Source organism: Canis lupus, chromosome 12 (assembly GCF_003254725.2).
Source record: "Canis lupus dingo isolate Sandy chromosome 12, ASM325472v2, whole genome shotgun sequence".
NCBI classification, from domain to species: domain Eukaryota; kingdom Metazoa; phylum Chordata; class Mammalia; order Carnivora; family Canidae; genus Canis; species Canis lupus.
The window spans coordinates 7,896,153-7,920,905 of NC_064254.1; the positions used below are offsets into that span (position 1 = coordinate 7,896,153).

The 24,753-nt window shown below is 37.6% G+C and overlaps 1 protein-coding gene across 1 annotated transcript in view; it reads left to right on the plus strand.

Moving 5' to 3' along the window:
• The window catches only part of DNAH8 (dynein axonemal heavy chain 8), a 363,394-nt gene that overhangs the window by 179,781 nt on the left and 158,860 nt on the right, over positions 1–24,753 (plus strand). The window contains exons 49-57 of the mRNA XM_025418650.3: positions 589–750; positions 2,940–3,186; positions 3,316–3,557; positions 3,646–3,786; positions 5,244–5,481; positions 13,346–13,488; positions 13,960–14,094; positions 14,477–14,599; positions 19,455–19,668. Of these exons, the coding sequence (XP_025274435.3) occupies positions 589–750; positions 2,940–3,186; positions 3,316–3,557; positions 3,646–3,786; positions 5,244–5,481; positions 13,346–13,488; positions 13,960–14,094; positions 14,477–14,599; positions 19,455–19,668 (1,645 nt within the window). The remainder of the gene's footprint in view (positions 1–588; positions 751–2,939; positions 3,187–3,315; positions 3,558–3,645; positions 3,787–5,243; positions 5,482–13,345; positions 13,489–13,959; positions 14,095–14,476; positions 14,600–19,454; positions 19,669–24,753) is intronic.

Below are 24,753 nucleotides of genomic sequence, written 5' to 3' on the forward strand. Positions count from 1 at the left end.
TCTTTCTTTCTTTCTTTCTTTCTTTTCTTTCTTCTTTCATTTCTTTTTTCAGATTTTTATTTATTCATGAGAGACAGAGAGAGAGAGAGGCAGAGACACAGGCAGAGGGAGAAGCAGGCTCCATGCAGGGAGCCCGATGTGGGACTCGATCCAGGGACTCCAGGATCATGCCCTGGGCCGAAGGCAGGCGCTCAACCGCTGAGCCACCCAGGGATCCCCTATTTTCCTAATTTAAATGGAATATTAATACTCTATTTTCATGGGGCTGGGACTATTACTTGCATGTTTTTAAAGTTAACCCATATACCTGTTTGTGAGACGCATGGAATTCCTATGATAAAGTAATGAGATCAAACCTTGAGCAGTAGACTGTAGAAGATGTTGAATGCCAAAGAGCTCTGGGTACAATGCTATAGGTAATATGGATTCAGAGGTAGTGTTTAGCAATTGGTTCTAGAGGATACAAGTCATGGTAAGAGAGTGGTATATGATTTTCTGGGCATCTAGTGATATAAGTGCTATGACCTTCCTCACCGGCCCATAATTATTTGTTGGCTGAAGAAGTATATTTATTCTCTGCCATCTTAGGTTGATGAAGATGAACCCCTGTTCCTCAGCTTAATCAATGACCTGTTTCCAGGATTACAACTGGATAGTAGTACCTATGTGGAACTGCAAGCTGCAGTAGCCAACCAGGTTCAGATAGAAGGTTTGATTAACCACCCGCCCTGGAATCTCAAACTTGTGCAGGTAAAGACATTTTAATCTATTACCAGTATCATAACAAGTGTGTGTTGTCAAAAGATCACCATTTGAAGAGAAGAATGCAGAATATTAGTTTTACTTAATGTAAAGGTTGAAAGTAAATGAAAAACATCCTTGCAAGCAGAGTCCTCAGGAGGATGTGTTGATGAGAGAGAGAGAGAGAGAGAGAGAGAGAGAGAGAGAAAGAGAGAGAGAGAGAGAGAGGATTGACCCTGCCTTGCAGTAAACAAGCAGTGATTTACTGAGATTACCTATTTCTGGGGAGCAGGTTGGGCAGTAGCCAGAATCTCAAGAACAGTTGGGAGGAGAGTAGGCGTTTTTTTAGATTTTATTTATTTATTTGTGAGAGACACACAGAGAGAGGCAGGCAGAGAGGGAACCAGGCTCCTCACAGGGAGCCCAATGCGGGACTCGATCCCAGGACACTGGGATCACGACCTGAGCCAAAGGCAGGCGCTCAACCACTGAGCCACCTAGGTGCCTCAAGTAGGTTATAAAAAGCTGGGGAGATGGAGTGACCCTGCTGGCTTCTTGTGTCTGTCTGGCAGTATCACTCATAGCTGGGGACCTTCATGGGCATGGGGTCTGAGGAATCCAGGAATGCTGCTTTACTTCTGCTTTGGGTATGGACAAGTTCACACCTACACTAAAATTTTAATCCTTTGCCTGTGTCTCTTGGTGTCTTTTTGTCCATCACATTTCATCCTTGTGACACCCAACAGTTGACTCAGCAGAGTCAGGAAGGACTGGTGGAGATGGAGGATTAAATTTCTATGGGCCTGATGTTTCAGGAGTATTTTCCAGGGCATTTGGAAATGAGGGAGCTGAAATTGTGGAGGATGTTAAGAACTGCATTTGAAAAATAACAGTTCTTATTTTAACTTACTGTTCTTGCCAGAAGTGAGAGTGTCTAAGACATATCCAAGTTTCATAGGAAAATATGTGAGGAACAGTTTTTAAGTATTTTTCATCACCCATGGATTGGAAGCCATTAAACACTTTTTTTTTCAATTTCTAGGAAATTTTTCAAAATTTCCTATGTGACATATGCATCTAGTATATTGAATACTAAAGTCATAGTCATCTCAGTGGGTAGGGGACTAGAATATGGTGGTGGTACCCAGTGTCAATAGTGTTACTCTTGAACAGAATGTGATGGGCTGTGACTTTGCTGCTTCTAAATGATGGGTTATAGTAGTAATGCATTTTCCTCTAAAATGGTAGAATAACATAACTTCTGCTTCTGATCAGCTGTGAGCTTTTGACTTCTTATTTTTATTAAGAAAACAATAGAGAGGACGCTGTAACAGACTCTGTCTTGTTCTTAGCATGTCTCCTTGAATCTCCTTTACCCTAACCCTGTGCCCTTTCCCCGGCTTCTGCGTGATTCTAATAGCCCACGCTCACCATCCTTTCAGGACGACTGGAGCCACTTGGCTAGCAGGCACTGCCTGGGAGTTTATTTTCCATCCCCCTTAAACCAAACTCTCCTTAGTTAAAGACTGATGGGTGATGGAGTGAGTAGTAGAGTCAAGCTCCCTTGCTTCCCTGTGAACAAACGCAGGTGTAACTTACATTCCAGCGTGCCCCGCAGGATCTGTGTTAAGGCTTCCCTCTAAAGGATTTTGTCCTCGATCGCACCCTGTCTGACTTCCCTTTCCTGTCCTGCTTCCCCTACCTCCTTGTCAGTTTCTCCTGGAGCATTGCCTGAACGAATCGGTTGCAGGGACATCCTCCTCTCAAGCTGGTCTTCACTGTGATGGTTTGCTTTGCCGCCAGGGGGCGGCATCATCACATTGAATGCGCAGAAAGCTTGTGCCTGGAAAATCCTATGTTATGGGCAAACCCAAATCACCAGGAATAGTAGTTTGAGAAGCAAAACCTAGATCCCGAGTTTATTATTTCCAAAATGTCATTAGAGTTTCACATTGTCATAATTTTAATCACTTATCTTTTTTTTTTTTTTTTTTTTTTTTTAACTGTGGCGCTCATTTGCTACCTCCTACATCTAGTGAAACCATTTGGGGGAGGGCATTTTTTCATCTTTTAAATAGTGAACTAGTTACTTTAGTAGGAGCTTATTTAAAGCCGCTTAAATTTCAGCACGCTGCTTCTGCAAATGTCAGCAAGAGACTCATTAGTTACATTTTTCAATTGATTGCCCTGTTGTGCAGTTATATGAGACATCTCTGGTGCGTCATGGTTTGATGACTCTAGGGCCCAGTGGTTCTGGGAAGACAACTGTCATAACAATTTTGATGAAGGCATTAACTGAGTGTGGGAGGCCTCACAGAGAGATGCGAATGAATCCCAAAGCGATTACTGCGCCTCAGATGTTTGGCAGACTGGACACTGCTACTAATGACTGGACAGATGGGATTTTTTCCACTCTGTGGAGAAAAACATTAAAAGCTAAAAAAGGTACATGTCAGCTTTCTTCTGTGAACCTCCCCCATCCCCGTACTCCCCTCCCTCACCCCAGTTAAATAACACCATGTTTAAATTTTTTGCAGGTGAAAAGTGATTCTTTTCTCTTTTAATTATTTGCAGGTGAAAACATTTTCTTAATTTTAGATGGCCCTGTGGATGCCATTTGGATCGAGAACTTAAATTCTGTGTTGGATGACAATAAAACCCTCACGCTGGCCAATGGAGATCGCATCCCCATGGCCCCTAGTTGTAAGCTTCTGTTTGAAGTCCATAATATTGAAAATGCTTCTCCTGCCACGGTCTCCAGGATGGGCATGGTTTATATTAGCAGCTCTGCGCTCAGTTGGAGGGCGATATTGCAGGTGGGGACCTGAGACCCAGGTGAGCGCGCCCAGGCTCTTCCCCGGGGTCACTTCCTTCATAAACTGAGGTTCTGTTTGTCTGTTGCAGGCATGGTTGAAGAAGCGCACTACACAGGAAGCTTCTGTCTTCCTCGACCTGTATGATAAAATATTTGAAGATACATATACGTATATGAAACTAAGCCTCAATCCAAAAATGCAGCTCCTGGAGTGCAACTATATCATGCAGGTGAGATTATGTACATTCACTATTTAGATTGGAGACTTTCTGCCCACCCTCTTGCAGCTTAGAGGCCAGGTCTCAAATAGAAAATTCATTCAATCCATAGAAATACTTTGATGATATGGCTGTGAAGGTTCGGTGAAGTTTGATTCCTGTTAAAGATTTTGTAAGATTTAATTAATGATTTTACTACCATCTGCTTTATTATTTTCTCTGCCCAGGGTGGGTGTTGGCAGGGGAAGAGGAATGATCTATCTCTCCCACTGTCAAGCTTAGTAACCTTCCCAGAAAGTGCACCCAATAATGACACTAGACAAAATAAATAAAGCAGGCAGTCCTACAGAAAAGCACAAAAAAGATCTGATGACAAGCAAGAAAACTCAAATGGCAATCTCAGCATTGCAAATTTAGAGTTTATAGATAGGGAAAACTTTTAAACAATTTTCCAAGTAGTTTCTAGCATTGTGTGTGTGTGTTCCCCCATCCCCCAAACTCAGTGAGTTTTCCTTAATAGTCTTTGGTGGGGGGTAGGGGGGTGGGAGGGAAGCAGAATTAATCATAGATTTTGAAGGGCTCTCCTGCTTCAGGTGATCTTTTATGATCCATTCTGGTGCTTTGTTTTCTTAGTTTAAGAAGGGATGCCAGTCAGTGCAGTCAGTGAGGGTAGGAAGATAAGAAGTAATACATAAGGGCCCAAATCAACAAACTATTTAGTAATTACTTTAAAATGCATAATATGAATGAAAATCTTATCTTGAATTAATTGAATTAATTTTGTTTTGCAAAACTGAGAATGTCTTACTGTAGATACATTGCTTTCTGATGCCATATGGGAGTTGGCACACTTTTCCTTAAATGAGTGGGTAGCAAATATTTAGGCAAATGTTTGCACAACTGTCCCTCTCAACCACTCACATCTGTTGCTGTATTGCAAAGGCAGCCAGAGACAGTGCCTATGTGAATGAGTGTGACTGTGTTTCAGGAAAACTTTATTTGCCAAACAGGTGGCTGGGCCCCTAGGGCCACAGTTTGCTGAGCCCTGCAAAAAGTGAAAAATAAATACAATCTGAGGTGTAGAAAATTTGGAGTCACTAAACTTTCGATCCAGAAACTACCCTAGAAAACATATAGTCTAAACAAACAAACAAACCCCACATCTAGTTTAGGCCCTTTGTTTTTCAGATCTGGAAACTGAGGCTCAGTGAAGTTGGTGGCATGAACTGGGGTTAGAAATCACACCCCCAGTCCCCCATTTTGGCATTTTTCTGCTAGTCCAAGAAAACTATTGAAAGCAGGATGACTTTTCTCTAAATGCTGTTTGCTGTAGGACAGTGATCAAGCTATATCTAGAGATATATTTTTTCTTCCCCCTTTTCCTCCTTCTTTTAAGTTTCTTATTTAAAAATTTATGTTTCAAAAATTTGACTACAAAAATTTATTTTCTTGTATTAAACTATTTCCAGTCTCTCAATCTACTGGAAGGTTTAATTCCCTCCAAAGAAGAAGGTGGTGTTTCATGTGTCGAACATCTTCACAAATTATTTGTGTTTGGCCTAATGTGGAGTTTAGGAGCTCTTTTGGAACTGGAAAGCAGAGAAAAGCTTGAGGCCTTTATACGAAGTCATGGAAGCAAGTTAGACTTACCAGAAATACCTAAAGGCACAAATCAGACCATGTATGAGTTTTATGTTACTGATTATGGTAAGTACAGAGATTACACCTGAAATGAGAGATAATCTTTCTTTCTTTCTTTCTTTCTTTCTTTCTTTCTTTCTTTCTTTCTTTCTTTCTTTCTTCTTTTCTTTCTTTTAAGAGTTTGTTTATTTATTCATGAGAGACACACAGAGAGAAGCAGAGTCATAGACAGAGGGAGAAGCAGTCTCCTCACAGGGAGCTTGATGTAGGACTTGCCCCCAGGACTCGGGATCACGCCCTGAGCCAAAGGCAGATGCTTAACCACTGAGCCACCCAAGTGCCCTGAGATGATCTCTTTTTCAATGAGAAAAACATAAACTTCCATGAATTATTCTATGGGGAAACGTTAAACCAATTATAAATAACATGATTGCTAATGTCATTTTTAAAAGGCATATATATACAAAGAATAGAAGAATTTTGTGTATTGGCCATGCTGGGACCTGGTAAGGGACTCGAGGCTTCTCCTCTTTTTGGAGTGGCCTAAGTGAAATCTTGCGTAAGTAAGTTGGCAATACCTCTTATGTACTTTCTGGTGCTTGAAGAGCAAAGGTAGCAGTGTAGAGGACATAGATTCTTTATGATGCAATAACAGATCAATCCTACAACTTCCCTGTTGGAAATGTCAGAATAGTTAGAGAATGAACCAAGCAGATGGGGTCCTAGCTACATGTAGCAGACTTGGCAAAAATCCAGTGTGTCACCTCAGCCCCCAGCTTCCTGTGTGTGACAGGGCCCAATTTTCCTGTCTCTAAGAGAAATGCCCTTGAATTTGGTACCCTTTACCCAGAGTGTACCTCCAATTCTTCTAAGTTCCAGAGAAGATAAAACATGCCTCCAAAAAAAATGTTTTTACCTCTGATTCTTCCTAAAACCCCAAAGCGGCAAAAGCATTTGTTTTTGTTTTAATGTATAAACTCAAAAGAACAAGAGGGTAGACAGCAATAATAGCATTTTGAAAGCAAGATAGTGAGAAAGGTAAGTGGCACTTGATTTAGCACCCTGGGCCAGGTTGGTCCTAAACTGGCAGTGGGAAGAGTTGAGAAGCAATGTAATGTATGCCACAGGACCTTCAAAGGGCTCGAGAATTGGAAACCGAAGTGAAGGTAGAGGTAAAAACCAGCGGGCTGCTCATAAGTCTGTTTAGGAAACAGAGCTTTGTGTCCTCTTTCCAAAGTCATACTGCTAGATAACTGCATTCACCGCACACTAACTAAAGACTGAAGAATTAGTGTTTGGAGAATGTGAACTACAGAGTTGCCTAGGCTTGGAAGACACTAGACACATCTGAAAGTGGAAGAATCATACTGAAAATAGGGATTAACTGAAAGTTTGTATTGTAAAAGGCTCTATAATAACACTGAGAAGTAAGTGAATTTTTTTCATCTGGCCATCTTTAACCAGTAATTCTGTGAGTGATGTGATGCTCTTAAAGATTTGGGATCATAAAAAGGAGCTCTTACTCAAAATGCAAACTAACAAGGAAATGCACCCTTGAATCTAGGTAGGAATTCTGTTACAATCCAGAGCCGATCAAAAGATGGCTCTTTGAAAAGATCCACAAAAATTGATAAATCTCTTACCAGAGATATTGGGGTGGGGGTGGGGGGAGAGAAGATGTAAATTATCAGCGACCAGGAATGAAAGAGGGAACATTCCTACAGACCCTACAGACATTAAAAAAATAAGAAGTGAATACTAAAAACAATGGTATGAAAGTACATTTGACAATATAGATGAAATAGACAAATTCCTTGAAAGATACAAACTAAACCTCATCAAGAAAAAATAGATACCTTCCATATCCCTATATTCACTAAAAAACTGTATAGTTGGGCAGCCCTGGTGGTCCAGCGGTTTAGCACCGCCTTCGGCCCAGGGCGTGATCCTGGAGTCCCAGGATCGGGTCCCATGTCGGGCTCCCTGCGTGGAGCCTGCTCCTCCCTCTGTCTGTGCCTTTGCCTCTCTCTCTTTCATGAATAAATAAATAAAATCTTAAAAAAAAACTGTATAGCTATAAACTTTCTTACAAAGAAAACTCCAGGCCCAGATGGCATTATTGGTGAATTCCACCAAATACTTAAGGAAGAAATAATACCAATTTTACAGAAATGCTTCTAAAACATATAAAATGGGGATCCCTGGGTGGCGCAGTGGTTTGGCGCCTGCCTTTGGCCCAGGGCGCGATCCTGGGGACCCGGGATCGAATCCCACATCGGGCTCCCGGTGCATGGAGCCGCTTCTCCCTCTGCCTGTGTCTCTGCCTCTCTCTCTCTCTCTCTCTCTCTCTGTGACTATCATAAATAAATAAAAATTAAAAAAAAAAATAAAACATATAAAATGTAAGGAAGAAACATATCCCAGGTAATTTTATAAGGACAATGTTATCCTGATATAAAAACCAGAGAAATACATTATAAGAAAAGTAGACTATAGATCAGTATTTCTTAGGAATACTTTTAAAAAATTTAATTTTAAGTAGGCTCCATACCCAATGTGGCTTGAACTCATGACCCTGAGATTAAGGGTTGCATGCTCTACTGACTGAGCCAGCCAGGTGCCCCAACACACATTTCTTAATAACATTTCAACAAAGGGAAGCCCGGGTGGCTCAGTGGTTTAGTGCCGCCTTCCACCCGGGGCCTGATCCTGGAGACCTGGGATCCAGTCCCACATCGGGCTCCCTGCATGGAGCCTGCTTCTCCCTCTGCCTGTGTCTCTGCCTCTCTCTCTCCTCTCTGTGTTTCTCATGAATAAATAAATAAAATCTTTAAAAAAAATTCAACAGGTTAAATAAATCCAAGTGAGCATTTATTCTATGAATGGAGGATTGGGTTAACATTCAAAATACGATCAATATAATTCATCATATTAACAGACTAAAAAACAAACAAAACATCAGTCATCTAAGTAGATGCAGAAGCATTTGACAAAGTTTAACACCCTTTCATGAAACTCTCAGTAAACTAGGAATAGGAACTTTATCATTTGACAAAGGGCATCTACAAAAAAGCCAGCATTAGACTGAATACTTCCTTTCCAAGATCAGGAACAGAAAAAGGATGTTTTTTCTCACCACTACTATTCAATGTTGTACTAGAGGTTCTAGTCAGTGTAATAAGGCAAGGAATACATACACACAAAAACAAACAAATAAATAAAATATCTACAGATTGAAAAAGAACAAGTATACCTCTGTACAATGGCTAAAATGTACAGATTGGAAAAGAACAAGACAATATGACCATCTGTAAACAATCCTCAAAAAAGTTATTAGAACTAGTATATGAGGGGATCCCTGGGTAATGCAGCGGTTTAGCACCTGTCTTTGGCCCAGGGTGCAATCCTGGAGACCCGGGATCGAGTCCCACGTCGGGCTCCCAGTGCATGGAGCCTGCTTCTCCCTCTGCCTGTGTCTCTGCCTCTCTCTCTCTCTCTCTCTCTCTCTCTCTCTCTCTGTGACTATCATAGATAAATAAAAATTTAAAAAAAAGAACTAGTATATGAGTAGCAAGGTCATAGGATAAAAGGACCTATGTATTGTATTATTGATACAATAATAGGTTGTATTTCTATATACTCACAACAAACAATTGTAAATTGAAATTTTAATATACTATTTAAAATTAGCATCCAAATTTAAGCAACCATCAGCTTAATATAGATTGCTATATGCAGAAGGTGTTACATGCAAACTTAGTGGTAACCACAAATCAAAAACCAGTGATAGATGTGCAAAGAATGAAGAAAAAGAAATTCAACTATATCACTAGAGAAAGCTGACAAATCATGAAAGAAAAAAAAAAGATCAGAAAAAAAACTACAAAAACAACCACAAAACAAGTAACAAAATGGCAATAAATAAATATCAATAATTACTTTGAATGTAAATGGACTAAATGTTTCAATCAAAAGACATAGGATAACAGAGTGGATTAAAAAACAATATCCCATCTATATGCTGTCTACAAAAGACTCATTTTAGACCTAAAGTCACCTGCAGACTGAAAGTGAGGGGATGGAGAACCATCTATCATGCTAATGCATGTCAAAAGAAAGCTGGAATAGCCATACTTATATCAGGCAAGCTAGGTTTTAAACTAAAGACTGTAACAGATGAAGAAGAGCATTATATCATAATTAAGGGGTCTATCCATCAAGAAGATGTAATTGTAGATATTTATGCCCCAACTATAATAATAATAAAGGGGACAATCCAACAAGAAGCTATAACAATTGTAAATACGTATTCACACAATATAGGAGCACCCAAATACATAAAACAGTTAATAACAAACATAAAGGAAATAATCTATAATAATACAGTAATAGTAGGGGATATCCATACCCCACATACATTGATGGACAGATCATCTGAACAGAAAATCAATAAGGAAACAGTGGCTCTGAATGACACACTGGACCAGATGGATTTAACAGATATGTTCAGAACACTCCATCCTAAAACAGGAGAATACCATTCTTTCCAAGTGCAGATGGAATGTTCTCCAGAAGAGATGACCTATTAGCCCATGAAACCAGCCCCAACAAATTCAAGAAGATTGAAATCATACCATGCATCTTTTCTGACCACAATCCTATGAAACTAGAATTCACAAGAAAAAATCTGGAAAAAGCACAAATACATGGATGTTAAATAATATGCTACTAAGCAATGAATAGGCCAATGAGGAAATCAGAGAAGAAATAAAGAATTACATAGAAACAAAAATGAAAACACAATGGTAAGCAATGAATAGGCCAATGAGGAAATCAGAGAAGAAATAAAGAATTACATAGAAACAAAAATGAAAACACAATGGTCCAAAATCTTTGGGATGTGGCAAAAGCAGTTCTAAGACGGAAGTTGTAGCAATAATTCAAGAAGCAAGAAAAATCTCAAATGACCTAAACTTACACCTGAAGGAGATAGGAAAAAGAACAAACAAAACCCCAAAACCAAGAGAAGGAAGGAAATAATAAAGATTAAAGCAGAAATAAGTGATACAGAAATTAAAAAAAAAAAAACAAAGGAACATATCAATGAAACCAGGAGTTGGTTCTTTGGAAAGATCAACAAAATTGATAAACCTCTAGCCAGAGTCATCAGAAAGAGAGAGAGAGAGAGAGTATATCCAAATAAACAAAATCACAAATGAAAGAGGAGAAATAGCAATCAACATTACAGAAATAGAAACAATTGTAAGAGAACATTATGAAAAACTATGTCAATAAATTGAACAACCTAGAAGAAACAGATAAATTCCTAGAAACATATAACCTATCAAAACTGGAAGAAGAAGAAATAGAAAATTTAAACAGACCAATTACCAGCAATGAAATTCAGTCAGTAATCAAAAAGTTCCCAACAAACAAAAGTCCAGGATCAGGCAGCTTCAAAGGCAAATTCTACCAAACATTTAATGAAGAGTTAATATAATACCTATTCTCAAACTATTTCAAAAATTGATGAAGGAAACTGAAGAGGACACAGAGGAATGGAAAGACATTCCAATCCATGTTCATGGATTGGAAGAACAAATATTGATAAATATCTATACTACCCAAAGCAATCTTCAGATTTAATGCAATCCCTATCAGAAGACCCAACAGCATTTTTCACAGAACTAGAACAGTCCTAAAGTTTGTATTGAACCACAAAAGACCCAAAATAGCCAAAGGGATCTTAAAAAAGAAAAAGAAAACTGGAGGTGTTGCAATTCTAAACTTCAAGTTATATAACAAAGCCATAGTAATCTCAACAGTATGGATATTGGTACAAAAACAGACACAGAGATCCATTAAACAGAATAGAAAACCCAGAAATAAACCCATAGTGATATGGCCAATTAATCTTCTACAAAGGAGGAAAGAATATCTAATGGGAAAAGACTATCTCTTCAACAAATGGTGGGAAAACTAGACAGCTACATGTAAAAGAATGAAACTGGACCACTTTCTTACACCATATACAAAAGTGAACTCAAAATGGATTAAAGACCCAAATGTGAGACCTGAAACCATAAAAATCCTACAAGACAGCACAGATAGTAAATTCTTTGACATCAGCTATAGTAACATTTTTCTAGATATTTCTCCTTAAGCAAGGGAAACAAAGGCAAAAGTAAACTGTTGGGACTATAAAATAAAAAGCTTCTGTGCAGTGAAGGAGACAATCAACAAAACTAAAAGGCAACCTAGAGAATGGAGGAAGATATTTGCAAATGACATAGCTGATAAAGAGTTAGTATCCAAATATATAGAGAACTGATACAACTCCAGGCACCTTTTTTTTTTTTAAGATTTTATTTATTTATTCATGATAGACATAGAGAAGAGAGAGAGAGAGATGCAGAGACACAGGCAGAGGGAGAAGCAGGCTCCATGCTGGGAGCCAACGTGGGACTCGATCCCGGGTCTCCAGGATCGCACCCCGGGCCAAAGGCAGGTGCTAAACTCCAGGCACCTTTGTGGTGGGGGGATGGGTAAAATAGGTGATGGGGATTAAGTAGTGCACATGTTGTGATGAACACAGGTGATGTATGGAACTGTTGAATCACTACCTTGTACCCTGAAACTAATATAATACTCTGTTAACTATACTGTAATTAAAATAAGAAACTTAATAAAAAATACATATCTGATAAAATAATCTAATACAGAATACATAAAGGACTCTAGCAATTCCATAATAATGGGTAGACAGCCAAGCCCAATTTTTAAAAATGGGCCATAAATTTAAATAGATGCTTCACCAAAGATTTATAAATGCTGGAAAAAAGCATATGAAAAGATATTCCACAGCATTCGTTATTGAAGAATTGCAAATTGAAACTATAATGGTTTATCATTACACAGCCACCAAAATGACTAAAATGAGATTAGTTCCACCAAATATCGGCGAGAACGTGGAACAACTGGAACTCTCATATTGTACACTGGTATAGCCACTTTAAAAGAACAGTTTCTCTGTTTCTTAAAAGTTAAACATACACTTTAACATATAACTTGATATTTTGCAAGGAAATTTGAAACTGAGGTTATTCCTCAAATGCTGAATATTTTCTTTGCTACACTCAAATGCATGCTCCCTTGCTCTGTTTTCATGCATTCTGTGTACACAGCAACTTTTTTTGGAACAATCCTGGATCATAGTACGATATTTCTGGAGACATTTAAAATGCCAGTGGAAGTGAACAAAACAATACCAACAATGCAAGTAATTTAAATGGCAACAATGGGAACATCTCTGATCAAGTTTACCTAGCCAGTAATGATTACAAGTCTTCATAGATTGTAAGGCACATTCCAGATATGCTAAAATATAACTAAACTTTTTTTAGAATTGATGAAATGTGATAATAATTCTTATTATACCAATAATACCAACCAGTAAATTACTAATTATATACTATCAGTTAATAAACTAGTAGTCAGGAGCCTGGGTACTTTATTCATTAGGGTTAGGGCTAGTTTTATTTTCCCCACTTCCCATGGCAAACATTCTACATCCACTAATCAGTTACCCCTTTTTGGTCTTTGCCACCCTTTCAGTTGATGTGGGTTACCTACTAAATACTAAACATGTCATTGGTTTTTACCACTAGTCAATTCTAATTCTATTTCAGGCCAGGTCTCTCTAGATGAATGATTTAGAAGTTTAAAAACTGACCTTATAAAGAGACAAAACAAACTTAAATGATCAAATGCCATATATATTATATAAGCAGATATGCTAACATATTTTTGGAAAATGTTTAAAATGTTCCTATTATTCTGTTGGTTGTTTATATAGCCTTTCATTTTTATATTTTGAGACCACTTTCAAAGAATGCAGTTTTTTGAAGATGAATTTTTACTTACTGTATAGGAGACTGGGAGCACTGGAATAAGAAACTTCAGCCATATTATTATCCAACTGACAGTATTCCAGAATATTCATCAATTTTGGTTCCAAATGTTGACAATGTTAGAACAAATTTTTTGATAGACACCATCGCAAAGCAACAGAAAGTAAGTTTGATAGTTTCTTAGCTAATCACAAGCCTATATGAAGCACATCCCTTTTCTCATGCTATAGGTTGAATAATTAAGCTCCAGGACAAAGGGCTGGAGGTAGTGCCATTTAAGGGAAACACATTTGAAAAATGAGGCCCAGGATATATTCCAACTTAATAACCCCTGAACTGCTAAGGAAAGTGGGGGTCTGCTCTGCTCACAGAGTCGCTCCCTACTCCCATGGTCACATGAATATTTACCCATATTTTCTTCCAGCATAGTCATAGTACACATTTTACATTCATATCTTTAATTGAAGTAAGATTTATTGATTGATTATTTATCTTTAGGATTTATTTTGATGTGGGTCTAATTCTAAAAAGTAATTAAAATTAGTTGTATTAATTTTTACATTAAAAAATTAGCAACCAGAACCATAAGATATTTAAAGCTAAACACCTTACAACAATTATCTGATGATTACAGGCTGTTTTGCTCACTGGAGAGCAGGGAACTGCAAAAACTGTAATGGTTAAGGCCTATATGAAAAAATATGATCCTGAAGTACAGTTATCCAAAAGTCTAAACTTTTCATCTGCCACAGAACCCATAATGTTTCAGGTAAAACCTATCATTTGCTGAGGTAATCAACATCTTAAATGTTTTGAGTGGTGATGACAGTAAAGTGTATATGCATATAAAACCTAATGTGTGTGTGTGGGAAATGGAGCTGCACTTGGCATTTGGCTATTAGCTTTCCTAAGGTTGAGATTGAAGCCAAATCCATACAGCCTATTTTGACCCAATATTGAGGCTGAAGCCGAACTTTGTGTATAAAATTAGTGATCAATATTCCAATAATGTATTTTTTCAATCTTACAATGTCTATTTTAATAATGATATTTATACATATTAAATAACTCAGTTCTACTCTGAAAGACCTACTCCTCATTTCTAGGAATATGGTTTGAAATCTAACTTAACACAAACATCTCTTCTCTAGAGAACAATGGAAAGCTACGTGGATAAGCGAATGGGAAGCACATATGGGCCACCAGGAGGCAGAAAAATGACTGTATTTATTGATGATATTAATATGCCTGTGATTAATGAATGGGGAGATCAGGTATGATTAAAATATCTCCTAGAAAATGAGATTTAATCCTTATTTTTAGTTATATATAAAAAGTGTCAATAGCCTTTGTCTTATGAAACCTCATAGCAATTCTGTCTCTTTCAGCTTCTCTCTTATAGCTGGTATTCTCCCTCCTTGAAATCCATGTTTTCCAGCAATATGTCTTCCTGCCTTCTGGCTTCTTGATTTCGGTGTCCTTTCTGGCTCCTCTCTTCTTTTCCCCAGGATTTTATCTTTGCTGTTATTGCTTACTTTATATACTCCCTCCAAGGAATACCTGATTTAGAAAACATCTTTTTTTTTTTTCCTTTTTAACTCTGCTACACACGTGTCTTCCTTGTGATCATCTGTGAACCCCAGAGTCATTCTCCATCAGAGAACCTCACTGATGCTGCCAGCATTTTGTTCCTCGTGGGATTCCCAACACCTCCCTCCCACCACCGCCCACTGCCTCATCAGTAATGTCTTTTTAAAAACATTTTATTTATTTATTCATGAGAGACACAAAGAGGGAGGCAGAGACTTAGACAGAAGGAGAAGTGGGCCCCACGCAGGACCCTGATGTGGGACTTGATCCCAGGACTCCAGGATCACACCTGGGCCAAAGCCAGGCGCTCAACCGCTGAGCCATCCAGGCGTCCCATCAGTAATGTCTACCTAGAGCTGCCAGACCCATCCCATCTGGCCTTTTATCCAAGTTCACCTCAGATACCTCTAGGAAGTCAGGACTCCCAGGTCTGTGCTCACCCTGAGACTATTCATCAAACAGCTCTACATGGTCTTTCTCTGATCTCATTTCCTACTTTCCCCAGTCCTGAAACCTTTCTGTGTGGTCGCTTGCTTGAGTTTCTTAGTAATAATTTTTGAACAATGAGCCTTGCATTTTCATTTTCTCTGGGCCCCACAAATCATGCAGCCTGCTTGTTATAATTTTCAGTGATGCTGGTACCAACATATGATCTTGGCCTCTTTGCTCCTTGAAATCTCCTCCAATGATCATGCTTTCCACCCCATGTGAATTACTCATTCATGAAGTCATACCTATACCTTGTCATTATCAAGAATGGTGAACCCTTCATTATCTCAATTTCAAGCATTTTATCCTCTGATTACCATGTGTACTCTTTGCAGCTCATTCTCTCTGCTACCCAGACTCCAGATGGAGCTACCACGATCCATACTTCCCACCATCATTAAACCCTCCCCTATTTCTTCTAGTTTCCTCATTTCCTTCCTTTCCTAGCTTAAATTCCATGATGCATCATGATAATCACCATGGCATACATTCTCTGCCCACGTTAACCACATTAAAGCCTTGTTGAAACTCTCTGGCTGCTCTCTGCCCATCTGCACCAATGCAGCTTTACTTGGCAAGAGAAAACCACACAATCCTGGCTTCACTTTAAAATCATTATCATGGACCTCAACTTCCATTCAGGCTCCTGGTCTGTGAGATTACTATTGATTGCATACATTCTTCATTTTCCCAGACTTCCAACACTTCCAACAGTCAGCCCTCAGCTAAGTACAGATGTGTTGCAGCTTTCTTCCCATTTCTCTGAGAAAATTATTTTTTCCTTTTGTTTGTTTCCTATCCATATACTGTACTCAAATTCTATGTTCTAGTGATTACCTTAGACAGCACATCCTGCATGCACAGATAATTAAAAATAAAAATAAACCCTTTATTCCTATCTTATATAGCCAATGACTTTGGTTTTTTTTTTTTTGTATATTCTTTTATTGGAGTTCGATTTGCCAACATATTGTATAACATCAGTGCTCATCCCATCGAGTGCCCCCCTAACTTTTGGACATTTTAATTCCCTTTATCTCTTTCCTGACTTATTCTATTGTTGATTTGCCACTTAAGTCTCTCTCTTTAAAAAAGAAAAAAAACTCCCTCTTCATTTGCATTACCCACATATTCACCAGTTTCTTTGCTCTTTTTTTTATTCTTGCTTCCTGGACCTTGCATCTGGTATCACGTTTTTTTATGCTTTAAGAATCTACCTTAAGAAGGTTTTTTTTTTTTTTTTTTTTAAAAGGTCTTTTAATGGCTCATTCTTTGTTTTTGTTTGTCTGCAATGTCATTTCATCTTCTTTATTTGAAATACCTTGTTGCTGTATGTAAAAATCTAGATTGGCAGTTATTTTATCTCATCATGTTGAATATATTCCCTTTTTTTGTTTTCCTTGTTGCTGTTGAGAAGTCAACTACTGCTTGATCATTGCACCTCTGAAGTTAATCTGCCTTTTCTTACTTGCTGCTTTTAAGACTTTCTCTTTACTTTCCTGTAATTTTTACCTTTTAAAAATGATGTTCTTTGGTGCAGATTTATTTGTATTTATTTGTTTGGGATTCACTGGAATTCATGAATCTGTGGTTTGATGTCTTTCATCAGTTCTAGAAAATCTCCAATCCTTATCTCTTCAAATATTGCTTCTGCCCCACTTTCTTTCCCTTTTCAGAGTCCAAATGTATATCAGATTTTCTTCTATGCCTTATATGTTTCTGTACTTCTTCTCTGTACATCCCAGCCCTTTCTCTCTCCAATGCTTGTAGTTAGATAATTTCTCCTCTTCTGTCTTCCACTTCACTAATTTTCTTCTCTGCTTCGTCCAATCTGCCATCAAATTTATCCACTAAGTTTTATTTTAAAGATTTACTTACTTATTTGTTTTGAAATTCACTTTAAAATTTGAAGAGCGAAAAGAAGCAAGGAGTAACTGAAATCAAAACTCAGTGGTTAAGGGGTGCCTGGGTGGCTCAGTCAGTTAAACATCTGACTCTTGATTTCAGCCCAGGTCATGATCTCATGGGTCTTATGAATTTTGAAAGATATTGAGCATAGTTGTTTTAAAGTCTGTGTCTGTTAACTCCAGAGTCTGAAGTCTTTGTGAGTTTATTTTGAAGCCTAGGGTGGATATGCTCTCATCCAGACAGGTTTTGAGTTTTCTTTCGCCAGATACTTCTTATTCAGTCAGGATTATCTCAAAGGAAGCCTTTGAGTCTGAAAGTTTCTGGCCCACTTAGACTCTGCTTACCCTGGGTGCAAATCTATGCAAATGTTATGCTGAGGCCACAGCCTCCCAGGGAAGTCTTCTTTTTCTTTTTTCTTTCCATTTCCCCCTTTCATTCAGCAGGAATCCAAGGCAGAGAGACTTCTCAGGCAATTCCTGTAATGTGAGGGGAGTGGGAGCATATTAAGATATCATCTATAAGCTGAAAAGCTCTTGCATTTCAAATTCATTTAACCAATTAGGGATATCTTGTTGGATCTCAAACTTAACATATACAAAACTAAATTCCTGTTACTCCCTAAATCTGCTCCTGCAACACTTCTCCATCTCAAAAAATGGCAACTCCACACTCAATCTGTTAGGAAATCATGTGGGCTCTATCTTCAAACTATATCTGAGATTTAACCACTACTCATCATCTCCATTGTTAACACTGGTGGGAGCCACCATCTCTCTTCTTGGTCACTAAAGATGCATTGTTTCCCCATTGCCTTTGCCCTCTCAATCTATTTTCAAATTAGAAATCCATTAAAGCATAAATTAGATTATGACACAGTCCTCTGCTCAAAATCCTCCCATAAAACTTGTAGAATATAAATACTAAAATCCTTCCTGTGACCCAAAGACCCTACGCTGATTGATCTCCTCTCCCCATGACTCTCCTCCAACTACATTTCCTAGTCCTTGCACAAACTGGCTATAATGTTCACTCAGAGCCTCTACATTTGCAATTTCCTCCTCTTGGAATGCTCTTCCCCTAGATATCTAAGTCGTTTTCTTTCTCATTTCCTTCAAGTCTTTGGTTACATGACATGTGAGGTGAATCCTCCTGGATCTCCATATTCAGTTGTACCCTTGAACACTGCCTATTTCCTTTCTCTACTTTATTTCTCCCAAAAGACTTAAACCATTTTATTTACATACATACATACAGGCATACATGTGTACATGTATATATTTTGTCTCCTACCACTAGAATGTACGCTCCATGAAGACAGGAATTTTTGTCTATGCTACAGCAGAATCAGGCACACAGTAATCATTAATATTTGTTGAATGAAAGAGTGTCATTTTTGAGGTGCTTTTGTGTCATCCTCTCAGAGATGCCTAATACAAATTTGGAAATACAGGCATGGAAGTTAGAAGGAAATCGGAAACTAGTTATAGAGTTGAGATTTTTTAGGGTACAGGGCTGACATCACATCCCTTGAAATAGTCAGAAGAGAAAAATCCAACAATGGAACCCTGTAGGAACAGTTACATGTGAGAGACAGATGGAGAAAGAGTAGCTTAGGAAGTGATACAGAGTCCCAAGATGAATCTGGAAAGAACTGAGCATCTGAATCTAAATAAAAGAGGAAAAAATTTCAATAAGAAGGGAGTGTTATCAGTGTTAGAGGCTGGAGAAAAGAAAGAGAAGGACATAAAATTCAAAGCCAAAACATTCAGTGATATTGAAGGCTCAGGAGTAACACCATCCCACATTCTGATTTAAAGTATTTTGAAGTGTTGAATGTTGATTCTTATAACTCTGACTGCTGTTGTAATTGTAGCAAATATTCTGTACCTCACCAATTTAAATTTCTTTGGAAATCCATTTTATCAATGTGGTGAGAGCACACAGGACCTGATCCAGGGTTTAGGTTATGGTTTCATTCATGCATTTAAATCAAATTGCCTTACAGGTGACTGTCAGCATTCACAAATACGTCATTGACAAGAGTTGAATATTTTCTTCTAATCTCACATGTACCATTTTATAGGAGCTGTGGAAGAGTATGATAGTGATATGTTACTAAAGTATCACTGTATAAAATTTCAGATAACTAATGAGATTGTGCGACAAATGATGGAAATGGAAGGAATGTATAGTTTGGATAAGCCTGGAGACTTCACTACTATTGTTGATGTGCAGATCATAGCAGCAATGATCCATCCCGGAGGTGGTCGAAATGATATTCCTCAACGTTTAAAAAGACAGTTTACTGTGTTTAATTGCACATTGCCTTCAAATGCTTCAATAGACAAAATTTTTGGTATGACTATTTTTGATGTTTCTTTTTTTATTGTATTACACAATGGACATAAGCCTTGCAAAACCTTATTTAAAAGATAAAAAGGCTCTGTCCGAAGTAGGGATTAGTTATCTGAAGTGGAGGGCTAAATACCAGAAAAGAAGGACTAAATATTAAGATTACTCATGTTTATAGCCCATTCTAAAATTATTTAGAAGTAGCCTTGTTGAAGTTTGGCTTTAAGGTTTTAGTTCTCTTGACATGATTAATCAGAAAAATTTGGGTTAATGAATAATAGCTCATATATCATAGTTTAACAGTATAATATATCTAGTCAAAAGTAGCATTTTGATATGTTACTGAAAGATTTTTTTTTGACAACAAATTTAGGTCCATATAAGTTGTTTCATTAAAAATTTTGTATATGAAGACATACAACAGAAACTGACCCATACATGGGTCAACAGAAAATGTCCATTCATGTATGGACATTAATTGACATAGCAAGTACTATAGATTAGAAGGGAAAGGGTAGACTTTTAGTAAATGCTATTGTTTTAAATGGTATTGTAATGGTATATAATTAGTGATCTAATGTGAAAATAATTGAAATTGAACCCTTACCTCACACCAAGCATAAAATCAATCAAGATGGATTAAAGACCTAAATATAGAAAGCAAAGATATAAAACATTTGGAAGAAAATATAGGAAAATACCTTCAAATCTGTATTTTTTGTATCCTTTGGGTAAACACCTAGTAGTGCAATTGCTGGATCATAGTGTAGTTCTATTTTTAACTTTTTGAGGAAACTCCATACTGTTTTCCATAGTGGCTGCACCACTTTGCATTCCCACCAACAGTGTAAGAGGGTATCTCTTTCTCCATACCCCCACCAACATCTGTGGTTTCATTTCCTGTGTTGTTGGTTTTAGCTATTCTGACAGGTGTGAGCTGGCATCTTATCATAGTTTTGATTTGTATTTCCTTGATAGTAAGTGATGTTGACTCACATCTTTTCTTGTGTCTGTTGGCTATCTGTATGTCTTCTTTGGAAAAATGTCTATTCACATCTTCTGCCTACTTCTTAACTGGATTATTTGTCTTTTAAGTTTTATAACTTCTTTATATATTTTGGATACTAATCCTTTATCAGATATGTCATTTGCAAATATCTTCTTCCATTCTCTAGGTTGCCTTTTAGTTTTGTTGATTGTTTCCTTCACTGTGTGAAAGCTTTTTATCTTGATGAAGCCCCAATAGTTCATTTTTGCTTTTGTTTCCGTTGTCTCTGGTGCTGTGTCTAGTAAGAAGTTACTCCAGCTGAGGTCAAATAGGTTGCTGCCTGTGTTCTTCTCTAGGGTTTTGATGGTTTCTTGTCTCACATTTAGGTCTTTCATCCATTTTGAGTTTATTTTTGTGTATGGTGTAAGAAAGTGGCCCAGTTTATTCTTCTGCATGTGGCTATCCAGTTTTCCTAACAATATTTTCTGAAGAGATTGTCTTTTTTTCCATTGGATATTCTTTCCTGCTTTGTCAAATATTAGTTGGCCATATAGTTGTGGGTCTATTTCTGGGTTTTATATTCTGTTGCATTGATCTATATGTCTGCTTTTGTGCCAGTAGCATACTGTCTTGATGACTGCAGCTTTGTAATGTAGCTTGAAGTCCAGAATCTTGATGCCTCCAGGTTTGCTTTTCTTTTTCAAGATTGCTTTGGATCTTTGGGGTCTTTTGTGGTTGCATACAAATTTTAGGATTGTTTGTTCTAGCCCTGTGAAAAATGCTGGTGGTATTTTGATAGAGATTGCATTAAATGTATAGATTGCTTTGAGTAGTATAGACATTTAGCAATGTTTGTACTTCCAAGCCATAAACATGGATTTTTTCCCATTTCTTTGTGTCCTCTTCCATTTCTTTCATAAGTGTTCTATAGTTTTCAGAGTACAAATCTTTTACCTCTTTGGTTAGGTTTATTCCTAGATATCATATGGGTTTTGGTGCAGTTGTAAATGAGATAGAATCTTTGATTTCTTTTTCTGCTGCATCATTATTGGTGTATAGAAATGCAACAGATTTCACTGCATTGATTTTCTATCCTGAGACTTTATTGAATCAGTTCTAGCGATTTTTTGGTGGTCTTTTGGGTTTTCTATATATAGTATCATGTCATCTGCAAATAATGAAAGTTTTATTTCTTTCTTACTGATTTGGATACTTTTTATTTCTTTTTGTTGTCTGATTGCTGTGGCTAGGACCTCCAGTACTATGTTGAATAAAAGCTGTGAGAGTGGACATACTTGACTTATTCCTGACCTTAGAGGAAAAGCTCTCAGTTTTTCCCATTGAGGATGATGTGAGCTGTGGGTTTTCCATAGACGATCTTTATCATCTTGAGATATGTTCCCTTTAAACCTATTTTGTTGAGGGGTTTTATCATGAATGGATGTTGTACTTTGTCATATGCTTTTCTACACCTATTGAAATGATCAGAGTGGTTTTTATCCTTTCTCTTATTGATGTGATGGATCATGCTGATTGATTTGTGAATACTGAACCAGCCTTGCAACCTAGCAATAAATCCCACTTGATTGTGGTGAATGATTTTTTTTACTGTATTGTTGGATTCGGTTTGCTAGTATTTTACTGAGGATTTTTGCATCTATTGGCCTGTAGTTCTCTTTTTTGTGATGTCTTTATATCATTTTGGCATTAGGATAATGCTGGTCTCATAGAATGAATTTGGAAGTTTTCCTTCCTTTTCTTTTTTTGGAATAGTTTGAGAAGAATAGGTATTAACTCTTTCTTAAATGTTTGGTAGAATTTGCCTGTCAAGCCATCTAGTCCTGGATTTTTGTTTGTTGGGAGTTTTTTGATCACTGATTTAATTTTTGCTGGTTACCAGTCTTTCAAATTTCCTATATAGAGTATCATGTCATCTGCAAATACTGAAAGTTTGACTTATTTGCCAGTTTGGATGCCTTTATTTGTTTTCATTGATTGCTGAGGCTAAGGCTTCCAGTATTATGTTAAATTGTAATGGTGGGCAGCCCGGGTGGCTCAGCGGTTTAGTGCCGCCTTCAGCCTAGGGCCTGATCCTGGAGACCTGGGATCGAGTCCCACGTCAGGCTCCCTGCATGGAGCCTGCTTCTCCCTCTGCCTGTGTCTCTGCCTCTGTGTGTGTGTGTCTCTCATGAATAAATAAATAAAATCTAAAAGTAATAAATAAATAAATGAATGAATGAATGAATGAATAAATAAATAAATAAATAAATAAATAAATAAATAAATAAATAGTAATGGTCAGAGGGGACATCCTGGTCTTGTTCCTGACCATAGAGAGAAACCTCTCAGTTTTTCCCCATTGAGGATGATACTAGCTGTGGGTCTTTCATATATGGCCTTTATGATGTTGAAGTATGTTCTATCTATATCTACTTTGTGTAGGGTTTTTATCAAGAATGGATGCTGTGGGGCACCTGGGTGGCTCAGTCAATTAAGTATCTGCCTTCAGCTCAGGCCACAATCCCAGAGTTCTGGGATTGTGCCCCATATTGAGCTCCCTCTCAGCAGGGAGCCAGCTTCTCTCTCTTCCTCTGCCTCTACCCACCCTCCAGCTTTTGCTCTGTCTCTCAAGTACACAAAATCTTTTTAAAAAGAATGTATGCTCTACTTTGTCAATATTTTTTCTGTATCTATTGAGAGGATCATTTGATTCTTAGTCTTTCTTTTATTAATGTGGTATATCATGTTGATTGATTTGTGTATATTGAACCACCCCTGAAGTCCAGGAATAAATCCCACTTGATTGTGGTGAATAATTCTTTTAATGTACTGTTGGATTCAATTTGCTAGTACCTTGTTGAGAGTTTTTACAACTATTTTCATCAGGAATATTCTCCTTTTTAGTGAGGTATTTGTCTGGTTTTGGAATCAAGGTAAAGCTGGTCTTGTAGAATGAGTTTGGAAGTTTTCCTTCCATTTCTATTTTTTGGAAGAGTTTGAGAAGAATAGCTATTAATTCTTCTTTAAATATCTGATAGAGGGGGATCCCTGGGTGCTCAGCGGTTTGGCGCCTGCCTTCAGCTCAAAGCGTGATCCTGGGGTCCCAGGATCTAGTCCTATGTCAGGCTCCCTGCACGGAGCCTGCTTCTCCCTCTGCCTGTGTCTCTGCCTTTGTCTCTGTCTCTCTCTGTCTCTCATGAATAAATACATTAAAAAAATCTTAAAAAAATAAATATCTGATAGAATTCCACTGGGAAACCATTTGGCCTTGGACTTCTTTTTTTGTTTGGAGATTTTTGATTACTGATTGAATTTCTTTGCTGGTTATGGGTCTGTTCAAATTTTCTATTTATTCCTGTTGCAGTTTTGGTAGTTTGCATGTTTCTAGTAATTTATCCACTTCTTCCTAATTGCCCAGTTTCTTGGCATATAATTTTTCATAATATTCTTTTATAATTGTTTGTATTTTTGTGGTGTTACTTGTGATCTCTCCTCTTTCATTCATGATTTTATTTATTTGGTTCCTTACTCTTTTTTATTTGATAAGTCCAGCTATGGGGTTATCAATTTTATTAATTCTTTCAAAGAACCAGCTCTTAGTTTCATTGATCCATGCTACTGTTTTTTTATATCATACGTTTCGGCTCTAATCTTTATTATTTTCCTTCCTTTAAAGCTTTCCTTCCAAATAAAGCTTTAGGCTTTATTTGCTGTTCCTTTTCTAGCTCCTTTAGGTGTAAGGTTAGGTTGTGAATTTGAGACTTTTCTTGCTTCTTGAGGTAGGTCTGTTGCAATATCCTTCCCTCTTAGGACCACTTTTGCTGTATCCCAAAGGTTTTGGATTGTTGTGTTTTCATTTTTATTTGCCTCCATGTATTTTTTAAATTTCTTCTTTAATTTTGTGGTTGACTCATTCATTCTTTAGTAGCATGTTTTCTAGCCTCCATGTGTTTGTGGTCTTTTCAAATGTTTTCTTATGGTTGACTTCAAGTTTCATGGTGTTGTGGTCTGAAAATATGCATGGTATGATCTCCATGTTTTTGCACTTATTGAGGGCTGGTTTATGACCCAGTATGTGACCTATTCCGGAGAATATTCCAT